Source organism: Schistocerca americana, chromosome X (assembly GCF_021461395.2).
Source record: "Schistocerca americana isolate TAMUIC-IGC-003095 chromosome X, iqSchAmer2.1, whole genome shotgun sequence".
Lineage (NCBI taxonomy): Eukaryota > Metazoa > Arthropoda > Insecta > Orthoptera > Acrididae > Schistocerca > Schistocerca americana.
Window position 1 is genome coordinate 864,749,349 of NC_060130.1, and position 13,937 is coordinate 864,763,285.

The following is a 13,937-nucleotide window of genomic DNA, read 5'->3' on the forward strand; positions in this document are numbered from 1 at the left end:
CATATACACAGAAAATTAATTTATGTGATTCTTGAAATCTCAGACGCCACTTAATCTATTTGATACAGGAGGTCGATGATTTAAGACGTTTTTAACGTATGAAAGCTGCAAAGTTTCCTTTCTACCACAAAAAACTTCGTTCAACACGTGCTGGAAGGCAAAAATCCAAACATTGTTCAAGAGAGACATTAGACTGAGAAGAGAAATTTTATTTTCCAGTGTTGGATACCTGCGAATGGGCGTAGGTCATACGTCATAAGGTTGCGGCTTTTATGTTGTCTGTCTAACTCTCATTGACTGCAGTTGACAGTTTGAGAGATTTAGTGTTGAAACTGTGTAAGTTTATTATTTTTGCCGTCTGTATTCCTTATTATGTAGTGGAGTGTTATGTTTTAGGATTTCGAATAGTATGTTAATTTTTATGCTAAGCTGGTGTTATTTGAAAGTTTTGGCATTGTTAGTAGTGCTAGTAAAACTGACGCATCGTATGAGGTTCATTGGTACGGTTCAGAGAAAGGAAACGTGCAATAATGAGTGTATTGGAACGGCTTTCGTCTGTGACTGCCGTATTTAATTTTCTGGTCTTCTGCGTGTTTAAAGTTATACTGCTTTTCCAACATCGGTATTGTCTGGAAGACCAGCAATTAGTATGCTAGAATGAAACTGTGCAATAAGCGCAGCTCACATTAGTTCAAGAAAAATTCATTTTGTAAATTCCTTGAATTTGTCATTCTGGGTGTTCCATTGGAAATTGTGTAATAAGTATCGCATGGATTGAACAATTCTTTTGTGGAACATGTATCAGAGGATGCAAATACTTTTTTTACACCGCAGTTTGCATAAGTTTGTAACTAAGCTAAACAAGAGTTTCTGTAACTTGTAGGAAAACTCTAATCTGACTTATTGGAGAACAGGTGTTTTGTTACAGTATCAAATGTAATAAATTTAGACATATTTTGCTTAGAAGACCACAAGTTTTGGCGGTGGTTAAACTTTGCTGCTGACTTTGGATTTGACCTGTTAAAAAGACTTTGAGAACAGGAGCAGTTAAAAATTCATTCAGTGATTGACATTTTGTATTATTATGGTAAATTAAAGCATGGAAATTTTGATCCTATGCTGCAAAGGTTCTAGGAAATATGTCTGTTCCTATCAAATTTGTAGCTGCGAAAGTAAATTTCCATAAAGGTCATGCTGAACAGCATAATGTTCTTCTGGAGATAAACCGATACAGTTAATAAAATGTATGTTGATGTCAGCGAGAGCTCTTTCTTTGTCCTGACATCAGCTTTGAAACTATGAATATAGGATTTCAGAAGTGGAAATTAGTTCTGTTACTAGTTGGTCAAGTCATGTACTGTATGCAAAATTCGAAGTTAGTATATTGAACTACCTGGCGCTATTAAAACATGTTGCCCATTTTGTTTCTCCAATGAAGGTTTTTTGTGAGTAGAGGTGCTTTAAAATTTACTGATTGTGTAATTTAATGTTACGTACATAATTTTCTGTACTTACTTTTGAAATTTTGTTGTAGGCAAATTGTCAAAATGAGCAGCCAGTATTACCCTGCACAGGTATGTAAGTAGCTGATCAGTTGAACGTATGGAAATGCTAGTTCCTTTTCTTATCACACCATGTTTCTTGCAGTGCAAACCTACAGTTTTTCCTGCTCAGCCGTTTGATGCAAAAGCTGATGCAGAAGTGTTAAGAAAAGCAATGAAAGGATTTGGTACGGATGAACAAGCCATAATAGATGTTCTTGCACATAGGGGAATTGTGCAGCGGCTTGAAATTGCTGAAACCTTCAAAACTCTCTATGGGAAGGTAATGTGCTTTATAATGGTCGGTAATTCAGAACTAGTAAAATGCTGATAGTTACTGGTTGTAATTAAACTCGAAATTAGTTGTGTAGATAACATACTGTATCAAAGACTAATATTAATTCATATTTCACTAACTCAATCTGACTAGTATGCTGTGTTCAAATTCCAGTAAAGATCGATCGGCAGTTTGAATGTTTTGTAGTAAGCATGTAAAGCAAATGAATGTGTCATGGCAATGTACGTACATACATACATACATACATACATACATGCATAGATCATTTATACATTTTGTGATGTGGGATGTTTCTTTAACAGAAGCTTTCTTTACACAAAATAATTATTTCTTCACATTTAAAAACTCATCTGACTATGTGTCAATCAGAAATTATTACATTCTGCTTTTAATTTTGGTTGGCTGTCACTTTTAATGCTATATGACAAATTATCCCTTTCTTTGTCAATGTGAGATTTCAACCAGAATAGTGAAGATCGTCCTTTCTTTTAGTGTTGCAGCTATCTACTTCGCTGCTATTTTTGAGTTGGGATACGTTATTAACAAATAATTTCATAAGTGTATATAGGTACTGTGAATAACCCCAGTTCCTTAAACAAATGTCTGCAAGATGATCTTGGGTGAGCTCTAGCATATTATTCTCATTACATGCGTTTGTGAAACGAATACTTTATCTCTCTTAGTGACAAATTGCCCCAAAATATTATGCCACATGAAAGCAGTGAATGAAAATAGGCATAGTAGGCTAATTTAATGATATGTTCATCACCAAAGTTTTGAATAACCCTGACAGCGTAAGTGGCTGAATCAGTTCCAGCAGATGATAAATGTTTCTTCCCTTTCAATTTCTCATCAATGCACACACCCAGAATTTTGAATATTCTGCCTCGGCAACAGACTTCTGTTCGTATACTATATTTATCAATGGCGGGTGTTATGCCATTTACTTTCCAGAATTGTGTAAACTGTTTTTTTCTTAAAATTTAGTGAGTCCATTTGCAGAGAACCGTGTAATTTTCTGAAAGACATTATTTCCTCAGCTAATGAACCCTGTGAGACACCATTCTTGATACCTCCCCAGTTAGGACTCTACTGATGTCTTTGCAGATATCTGTACTGTTAATTTCAATCTTTTGCCGTCTTGCAGTTAAATATGAATTATACCATTTGTGCACTGTCCCACTCGTACCACAATACTCAAACTTATCTAGAATTATTTCATGATTCATACAATCAAAACCCTTGGAGGGATCACAAAATATCCTAATGGGTGGTGTTTGATTATTCAATGCATTTAATATTTGATCAGTGGAAGCACATACAGCATTTTCTGTTGAAAAGCCTTTCTGAAAACCGAATTGACGTTCTCTTAGTGCTTCATTTTTACAAATGTGATGAAATGAAATGATCATATGGCATTTATTGTCTGGGATTTCACCTTCGGGGGTTGGGCCACTGTATTGAAAGTCTTCTTAGCTCACACCACTTCGGCGACTTGTGTGTCAATTATGATGAAAACGATGGACACAAAACACGGTCCCCTGCCAGGAATTGAACCCGGCCCCCCTTGCGTGGGTAGGTAGTAACGCTACTGCTACGCTACGGATGTGGACTTATAAATGTGATACTACTCTTGAATATATTACTTCAAGAATTTTGAAGAAGCTGTAAGATGTGAGATTTGGTGGTAGTTGTTAGCATCAGACCTAGCTCCTTTTCTATGCAATGGTTTAACAGCATATTTCAGTCTCTGAAAAAAATGCTGTGTTTCAGTGAGCTGCTACACATGTGGCTGAAAACCTTATTTGATGGGTCAAGCTTTAGGACTCTGTCGGAAATGTTGTAAATTCTATGTTTCCTTATACTTTTGAGTGAGTTTATTTTCATAATTTCATTAGGAGAGGTGGGTTGAATTTCAATTTTGTCAAATTGCATAGGTATTGCCTCTTACATATACTGCCTTGAATTTCTAATGAATAGCTGAATCCTTTCCTTTTTGCTCTCCACTGCACGTGTGCACCTATCCAATATATTTCGGAACAAACTGTCTGAAACAATGTACAGATTTAGCTGTACCTGAAATTTGAAACCATACTCTGTTAAAGAAACTGATCTTGGAAAAACTATAAAACCCCTGCCTCTATTCAAACCATGGTAAGGTCACCAGCTCAGCTGGAACCTGTGAACAATTAAAAAAATTGTTCAAATGGTTTGAACATTACAGTTGAGGTCCTCTGGAGGAATGAGAATTTGGTATGCAATGAAGACCACTGTTCATCTGTCTTAAATCCATTTGAGTTGCTTCCCTGTTCTAAGAAATGTCTCCAGAAAGGACAATGTCCATATGGAGTGGGCTAAAGGTAGTGCTCATCCCTTCATGCACGAGAAGTATGAAAACTTAAACATTTTGACACGAATATAGCTCTTGCTGCAATAGTTCATTCAAAATGTTTAATGTTCCTAAACTTGACTTTTCTGCTAAACCACTGCATCTATTGGAAGCAGTAAGATTTCAGAGGGAGATGGAAAGTGTCCTTGCAGCATTACAGTGAAGGAGTGTTTTTGAGCATTGGAGGCTTTCACCATACTATGGTGCAGCATTTTGATCAAATTACCTGCACGGAGAACCAGGATGTGCCTTCCAGCTGCTACTGTGATTGCAAAGACAGGTGGTAGGCACTTGGGTTCCACTGCTAAGCATGTCATAAAATATGCTAAGAAAGTTCTCCTTTAGTTTCTCTCCCAGAACCAGGAAAAATTCCTGGTACAGAGGACAGCCATATTAATTCATCTCCTAAAAACAAGGAAAAATTGTGACAGCACAGCTGTAATTGCATTGCTCTGACTAGCTATTCAGAAATTATCTTAGAGTATATGGTTAATTGCTTCCCTGTCTAGAGCTTTGAGGAGTTTGTCCCTTTGTGTGTGTTTTCAGATTATTTAACCAAGGATAATGTGACTAATAATAATAATAATAATAATAATAATAATAATTTGCAGCTGCCAATGGACACCTCATGGATGGCCACTGAAAGTGTTTCTGGTGAATAATTTTGTACTTGTTTTCCATTAACATTTTGTAATCTTTATAAACTTATGAGGGACACCACTTTTAGTTCTAAATAATTTAGCAGGGTTTTTGACAGTTACATGGCTCCCACTCCTTAAACAGAACTATTCATTAAAGCACTTTCCCTAAAGATCCAGTCCACACGGGATGTAGAGGCTGCAGCAGTTTGTGACTATCTAGTCATGGCTTGCTTCTCAGTGTATGTAATACTTAAGACAATGTGGTGGAGTTGGTGTGTAATGATGGAATGTGGTTGTAAATGAGAGCTTTGGATGTCTCATTCCAAACTCTGCCCCTCCAAGTAAGGTCTCCCTGTTGAAGTGCGAATAAAAGTGGCTAGAGTTGAGACAAGGTGGTGTGGATATTTAATTGGTGCTCTTTCTTCCAGTCAATGATGGAACTGAGCTGCACTTCCAATTTTCTGTATAGGACATAGGACTTACCCTTACAGAACCAACTGCACCCCCCCCCCCCTCCCCCAGATTTCCTTCTCCAGCATTTTTCTCTCAGGTGCTGCTGTCTTGAAGCTGGGCAACCTGTGTGCGTGTGCGTGTTTTTGCACAATCGTGTGGAATCAAACTTGGATAATGTATTCATATTATTCATTGATCTACATATTCACAAATTTAAAGTGGGGGTTTTGCCAGAACATCTTGCCCTCGTCCAGGTGCATTTTGCTGTAATGTATGTTTTATTGTTGCTAATTGTTAAAGGGAATGGAAATTTTGGCTCCTTAAAATACCAGATTTTCATACCCAGTAATTAAGAAAAAGTGCTAGTAAATGCAGAAGTAGAATACTCTAAAATTGTAATATTGAAGTAATTAAACAAATGACTTCCAGGATTTGATAAAGGAATTGAAGAGTGAACTGAGTGGCAAATTTGAGGATGTTATCATTGGGCTGATGACACCACTTCCTCAGTATTATGCTAAGGAACTACATGATGCCATGGCTGGAATAGGAACTGATGAGGAAGCTATTATTGAGATTTTGTGTACCCTGAGCAATTATGGTATCAAGACCATATCAACATTCTATGAAAACTGTGAGTACCATTTTTGTGGCAAAATTTGCGTCTCAGTGCATGTAATGACTGGAGAACAATAGTGTGTTGGATCTACAGCAGAGAAATTGCTTTTGTAGATGTACTATAATGCCCTATTAATTGCTGTAATAGATATGAGGGCATGATAAATTTGTAGAAAGTTAAGCTTTCCCTTTGCCATAAGTACCGAATTAAAAATACCTTCTCAGTGACTGAGGAAATACATATTTCCTATAATAACAATAAGTAACTCAAATAAGAATATCAGGTTTTAAAAAAGACAAGGTGTCAAAATGTGTCCAAAACCTAATAATTTGATTCAAGAAGATTCATTCATCATACTGAGTTGCATAAATTACTTGGTTTGTAATGGAATTGAGTTACTCATTGTGGAACAGTAGAGTCCCACATAGTCAACAAAATAGTATTTAGGAATGAGCTTCAAATTTCATCTGGCAATCCCCATCAATTTTGTCATTTCCCTTAACGTATATACTAAGCTTGTAGCTTGTAATGGAAAAAGGAAAAATAAATGTGAGGTGCACTGATATACGAAAGTTGAATTTCTCTGCCATGAAAATTTTACAGAAAGTTTCACAGTTCCTATTTTAAGTCTCTTTTGGTGCAGTTGTATTGAAAAATATCTTGATAATTACAATAAAAGTTCGTGAAGCTCATTTCTCTCTGTAGATAATAAATTTAGATATCATTTGGCACCTGTGTAGATTGACATTTAGTTAGTGTAATGTCACAAAGGTAGGACATTCTGGAATATAACAATGAATTTAAAATGGATTTGCAGTAGTTTCCTTCAATTATTGCATTCTGCATGTTTAATTTTTAGCATTTGATACTGTTAATGAATTTGGAACTTAGAGTTTATAGCTGCAAAAGGGTGATTTCAAAATTCCTGTAATTTTGATTATTATTTGTAGCCAGCCACAGAGCAAATAATGTTTAACACAATTCCATTGGTAATCTGTAATGGCACCTCCACTAATGGAAAAACTTGTGCTATAGTTAAAAGTGCTACTGGTAATAGGGGAGTGGGTAGTATCTTGACAAAGAGAATTGTTAAAGCAATAGTGATTCGGAAGTTTGCAGCCCCCTCCCAATAGTCTCATTAACGGTAACAAGGGTAATTATTCTAGTAATAATGGTTACACCTTTATCATGGAGTATTTGAGCCTAGATTGATATTCCAGTATCATTGTTGTGTGTGAGTGGTATTTAATCACATTTAAAACTTAAAATTTCACTTTTGTTATGTTTTCCAAGTAGTATAAATTTTGAAAGCTAAATATAAAGTTTACTATTAATGATGTGTAATAGTGTTGCAGAATATAAAATATTCACATTGATGACTTAGTTTTTTAGGTGTTGGGTTTTTCCCTGTCTCCAGTAAACATAAGTTATGTTGTACTGTGAGTTGTCTTACCGAAGATGTTAGAATGCGTAACATGTTACCCTTGGTGCAGCATGATCATAAAATGTAATGTCTGTTTCATCTGAATTAAAGAAAATAGTCGGGTCTTAGCAAGTTTTGGTTTTGCATTTTGAACTGATAAATGTGAGTAGTTACTTGCTATCATGATTTGTTTTTGTGGTGAAGGGTACAAGAAGTCTTCGAATTGAAGGAAATTTAATGAAAGATTGATAAAACTGTTTCCTGATCATAAATTTTACTTTGTTAAAGTGTATGGCAAAAGTTTGGAGAGTGATTTGAAAGGAGACACATCAGGCCATTTCAAACGGCTCCTTGTTTCTTTGTGCATGGTGAGTAAAGTACCTGTTTTGTACAAAATTGTTCAGGCTGTCTTGGCCACTTCTTTACTTATTGCCTGTTGGTTTTTGTCTTGATCTTTCACCAAAATATAATTTTGTTGGCATTTTGCTAGTGTGAGCAGCTGATTTTTGTGAAAGGCTCACCCTCCATTGCTGATGACTGCCAGTGCAGGCAAAACATGGAAAATTGCTAAATAAATCAATTGAAAGTACTGAGACAGAATAAAACAGGCAATATGTTGACCTATTTTGTGTAGTGATTTAGATTTTATATGCTTGTGTGCACAATGGGAAAGTTGCATGTTAGTAATGGACAGTTGCTTGACAAATGTTTCTGTTCAGCATGTTAAATTGGTTCTAGAATGGTTTTTCCTTTCTCTGACGTGTTTTGAAATTTCATTGTGTTGCTTTAGAAAATAAGTTTCATCTACTAGACTTCTTAAGCTGTCTTATAGATTGACAAGTTACATTTACCCAGAAAAGCAGACTGCTTTAGCAGTGGTTACAGACTGTGATAGTTTTGTGACCATCAGGACATGCAAAAACTGCCCTCAGATGATGGGGCACTACCACATTAGATGTACATATAAATTCAAATGGTGAAAATCTCATGGTCTTTAATGGTTTTGCTAATCACTTACTGCTATAAACATCGCTATTAACAATATCAAATGATCATTCCTTTGACAGGCATATGCTGAGGCTGGATACACAATTCTACTCCCCTCAGGAAGAAAACTCCTTTCCTTGGTGTGAGAGATGAGCATAAAACAACAAGCTTTTGCAATGTTTCCTTTAGTCCGTTGCAGTTGTACATTGACTTCTGTTCACAGATTGCACCTATAAGAAAAGTTCCTTGTTGGCAACATGGCTTCTTTATAGAACACAAATTATGGCTATTGATTATGCTTTCTTGACTTTTGTTGCTTTTGTGTTTCTTGGTGTTCCAGAATTTTGTAGTAATGAAAGCCATGTATAGAATGGCGTACATCATGTGTTCAACTAACTTTGGCAGTTGTATCTTGCACACCTCTTGGAAGGAATTGCATTAGGTGCCTAAAACAGAAGTGTGATGTTGGATGGGGTTGCCAGGTAGCCACACAGCAGTATCCTCCGGACAATACTGAGAGTACATTGGTTGTTCCAGAACTAGAAATCTCCAAAGCATGAAAATGTGTGTGCTGGAGGAGACCAGGACATTGATTGCAGGCAACTGTCACCATGTTAGGCAGCTTTCACTGGGGAGAGAGCACCCACTGTGGGTGGTGCTATGGCTGGTGATTAGTCATGAAGCCGCTCACTTTCAAATTGGTGGGCACAAGACCACAGTGTTATCACCAGATTAAATAAGCAGATTCACTGAAAATATGATCCAAAGACTTACTTCATCAGCTACACTGTGGAAGGAAAGTTAATTTGAAAGAAACCACAAGAAAGACTCCTATTTGATTGAAAGGCATTTTATGTTTTTCTTCTTTTCCTTAAAGTGTATAAAGGACAAACTCGTGAAAGTAACATAAATCGCCAAAATGTGAATAACTCCTATTCCAGTTAATGATGGGTGCTATTGACACAAGCATTGCTCTCCTGTGAGCTTGGTAACATTACTTCAACCACCACTCTTCAAAAGGCTGTGACATCAAAGGTTTCAATTTCCATTGCAATCTGACATTGGAGTAACCGAAACACTGTATGCAAACCTGGAACAGTGTGTACATTTTTTCATTATATCCAAGGGGGACAAAAGTGAACAGAAGATACTGATGCTTCTAGTTCAGGTTTTGAAGGAAACTTACTATTGGAAAAAATAAAAGTAATAAATTATTGTGAAAAGTTATAGTACTCACCACCCCCATGGTGTTCTAAAGGTTTGTGTTTTAGGCACAAATGACTTCTACTGTGAAGGCAGTGGACAGTTTAGTCATACATTGGAACCAACACATTCTGTGTAAACTGTGGAGAGCATTCCCCACTCTTTTGAAATGATCTGTTTAAGGACAGGAAGAAATAGTACAAATTATTGACTAACCCTGTATTTAAAAGCAAAGGAAACAGTGCTTTCATCCAGTTCCAAATCCCTGCAAATAGAGTAATTGTCATCCTCCTTAGTACTAGTTAAGACACCAACTTGTCCCTCAATGTCAGGCCCTGGTGATGTCTTAAAACATGTCTCATGAGGGAAAGAGGGCAACAGAATCCCTTCTTGTTTCCATTTTTACCTGCAGTGAGACCTTGGTTCCCTTGCCCTAGCTTGAAATGACTCCTCATATGGCATGCCACCCAGTGAATGGTTCTTTCTATGGGGCTACTTGACATAACATAGTTCTGTGGCCAGATGTCAGCATGTGGTTAAAGGTGGTGCAGATTGTGGATGTAGAAATATTAAAATGGTTCTCATCCTCCTGCCAAGATTTACACTTGAATACCCCAGCTAGAGATAAAACTGTGTAAGGATCTAAAAGAACATTAGAGAAAACCAATGGATTAATTTGATCCATAAACTCCAGTTGCATAAAAACAGCCACCCCAACACCAGGTTTGAAACTGTCCACGTACAATCATTATCCACAGAACTGTATGGGTATTTTAAGCATCTAGGAAACTTCTACTATAATTTCATCCTCTAATAAACATAATGTTTCAGGAAACAAATTCCCTGAAACATATATTTGTGCTCTATGTAATCACCTTGCCTATTTCAGAAGTATTTGGCCCTGAAAGAGCATTAGCTGGTGTTGGTACTTTCTCATTAAAAATGCCTGCAAGTACCAGTCAGTACAGAATTAGAGGCTCTGGCTGTCAAGTCACGTGTGAGAGGTAATTGGGTCTACTGTCCGTAAAGGCCATATCTCTAGATCGAGTTGAAACGTCTAGATTGTTAATGTTAAATTGCAAAGTTGGAGAGTAAAGGGGCAACAAACTGCAGGATCAATTTCCCTCAATAAATTTTTAGGTTTTATGTTCAGCCAATTGATGAAATTGAGTGGAACAGATCACAGGTCCTTCAGCTATGAATATTGAACAGAAACATCTCCCACTCAAATTAGTTTGGCCTGTGGCACAGTAAATGTATTAAGCCATTGTGCTGTACTTAATCTCCTCCCCTCAAGCTAATAGACAGCATGAGACATCTGAAAGATAATTGCATCCCTTCCACAGTGAAAATATAAGTGCTCACCACTATGTGCAATTAAAAATAGATTGGCGTGCTTTCAACACTGCCCTAGCAACTGACGCTGTGCTACTTCCTAAGGATACATCAGTGACACTACAGGATAAGACTGCCACAGTACTACAAGCAGTGTAATTGACTATCTCTCTTCGGCGAAATGAAAGCTTTCACAGTTAAAAATCTCTCACCTTTCCTCACTAGTGAAGGAAACAAAATTCCCTTTCCATCTGCTCCCACACAGAGGCTTATTGTGTTTCTGGTCACACAAGGCTTGTAGAAGAAAACAGCTTCTCTGTTACAAAATGTCTGGAATCGTATACGTAAGGCCTCTTTCAGTAAACTCCAACTCCTAAACACTTGGACTCGCACAACCTGTGGCCAAGACCTGATATAATCCACAGTTAAATTTGACATTTGCATCATCTTCAGTTGTATCTGGTTTGAGGACAAATTCCCAGTCCAATGGAGGATGCAGAAACTGACCTTTCACTGCAAGAGAATCCCCAGGAGACCTTTTTCTGCATTTGGTCATCCCATGTCCTGCGCTTCTGCTCTGTTTTGTGGCTGTCTTCCAGTTGCTCTTCCTCTCACCCTGTTTTACACTTCTGACAAAACAGCTAAGAAATAAAATTTGATGTCAACCTTTGTACCTTAAGGAATAGTAGGCTTTAATCCCTTCAGGAGAGGACTGTTGAGCTTACAGTTTAGTTCCTTCGAACCCTACTAATGTCGCTCAGTGCAATCACACATTCATTGGAAAGGATTCTTGAAGAAAAAGTGCAACATTAACAAAGTAAAATTTTATATTGACAAAAAGTAAACACCAAATAAACCTACAAACTGACAAACATGTGAAACTCAGATTAATGATGCATAAATGGAACGGTATTTCAAAGTTTCACAATGGTTGCTTTCCTTTGTGAAGAGCTGTTAACAAACATTTCACTTGAATATTGTAGATTTGTTCCCCTTTTACTGAAGGGCATTAGTAACTGGTACCAAAACTGAACTGTAATTTTCAGGCCAACAGAGATGAGAACCAAGCAGTTGATCATGCAGCTGCAAGAAGTGATGCTGAGGAACTTTTCAATGCAGGTGAGTGTATATGTGAAAGATTTGTTATATTTCATGCGGTTGTGTGTGTTATTACCCACAATGGCCAAGTTAATTTAGATGATAGTCATCTGACTCGTGTATAATGTATGTGGATGCTGTGGGTGATTAATTTTGAAGCGACATAATTTGGCGTTACCATTCTTTGACTCTAATTTCAAATTGAAATATACAGTATCTTTCACTCTGTTTTGAAATTTTCATCAAAACTACTATAAAAATAACTCTGTAATATAGAGAAGTTTAGTTTCTTATGCCTCTTGCAGATGAACATAATAAAATTTGTATTACCCAGTTCCAGGGCGAACAAACAATATGCTGTAAATTCCAGAATGGACCATGCTCTGCAGTAAATTGTGTGCTGAAGTCAACTTTCTTGGCAAATTTCCTGCACAGTGTGTGAAAACAATCTTACATCTTCCAGGAATACTGTCTTGAAAGTGCTGTCGGGTAATGTTCTAAACATCGTTTTGGTTCTTCGTGACAAAATATTGTCATGGTAGATGTTGATCTCACCTGTCGGCAATGCCAGAAAAAAAAATCGTATGCAAGGTTGTGGCTGTTAGTCACTGGCATTCAATACCGTTGTTCCCCGTACCACACAATGCACCTTCATAACTCACTTGCAATTAATAACAGTATTTCTGATCAATGCAAGACTTGACCTTATCATTTTGCTGTCTTTCAGCCTACAAAGACTAAGAAAAGTGAGCACATTACACTGGGTACTGGAGCATGTTGGAATGGGAGTACATAATGGAAAAAATAGGGCTGCATTCAGCCCCCATATAACTTGCTGTTGAGTAAAAAATCTCACATTGCAACGGACTACAGGTGATGCACAGTAATCTGGCAGTCATTAAACTTATTGAATGTGGTGGTGTGATGTACTTTATTGGACACAAGACTTAAATGCCAGCTGGTCAACATAGACTGCCAGTCACTTAAGTGGCCATCCCTCAAATTTAAACCCCCCTCCAAGGGGGCTCACGGTTCCTTCGTGAGTTAGTGTGTGGCCCACACAGGATCCTGAGCTATTGCAGCCAATTCTTCCTTCCCCCTGCCCACACTCCCTATCCTCACCCCCTTCCCCGTTGCCACCTCATCTCTGGGTGTTCTGATCTATGTTGACCTGGCTATCCACCTGGTTTCCTGTATTGGTTGCAATTTTGTTCCTTTTGGTGTTCAGGTCCCCACTCGAGGTTTGAGCTCCACTTCAAAATTTCCTATTTTGAGTGTGAGCCATATGGGGAAGAACTCCCTCCCTAGTGTATGCAGTGGGAATTCCTCTTCCCCCTGCCCCCCCCCCCCCCCCCACCCACTCCACACACATGGCTGAGCCCCTTCAACACGGGAACTGCACTACTGCTACCTGAGCTGTTCCTTCCCCATGTATGTCAAGCAGTGGTTGCTTATCTTGTAGCGTCGGAGCTCCCAGCAACGGCAATCATGAACGATTATCGAATGCTGCTTTGAATGACCCTGCAACCTTCCCTTTATTCCCTTCCCTTCCCTTTATTCCCTTCTCTTCCCTTTATTCCCTTGATACACCACGGGAGGAGGGCCAGGCTCGCAATCTTGGGTTGAAACCCTTCCTCTGTTACCTCGCCTGCACTAAGACAGATGGGGACACTTTCACCACAACAAAGCCATTGCTTTCCATGGAAAATATAGAGGACAGGTTTGGTGAAGTAGTTTCTTAGTAAGATGTGATTGGGCTCCCTGTTGATTAGCGCGCGCGCGCGCACACACACACACACACACACACACACACACACACACACACACACACACACACACACACACACATACTGGTGCCTTCATTCTGGCTTTTGAGGGGAGATATTCCCAGAGAAGGTAAAGGTTATGTAATACAGATGCGATGTGAAGGCATACGTCCCTCCACCTATG

At 38.1% G+C, this 13,937-nt stretch overlaps 1 protein-coding gene across 1 annotated transcript in view; it reads left to right on the top strand.

The window, feature by feature from the left end:
- Positions 1–210: 210 nt before the first annotated feature.
- Positions 211–13,937, top strand: part of LOC124554883 (annexin B9-like) — a 29,357-nt gene continuing 15,630 nt past the window's right edge. Inside the window, exons 1-6 of the mRNA XM_047128553.1 lie at positions 211–336; positions 1,535–1,574; positions 1,648–1,824; positions 5,752–5,956; positions 7,653–7,732; positions 11,936–12,008. Of these exons, the coding sequence (XP_046984509.1) occupies positions 1,548–1,574; positions 1,648–1,824; positions 5,752–5,956; positions 7,653–7,732; positions 11,936–12,008 (562 nt within the window). The 5' untranslated portion in view covers positions 211–336; positions 1,535–1,547. The remainder of the gene's footprint in view (positions 337–1,534; positions 1,575–1,647; positions 1,825–5,751; positions 5,957–7,652; positions 7,733–11,935; positions 12,009–13,937) is intronic.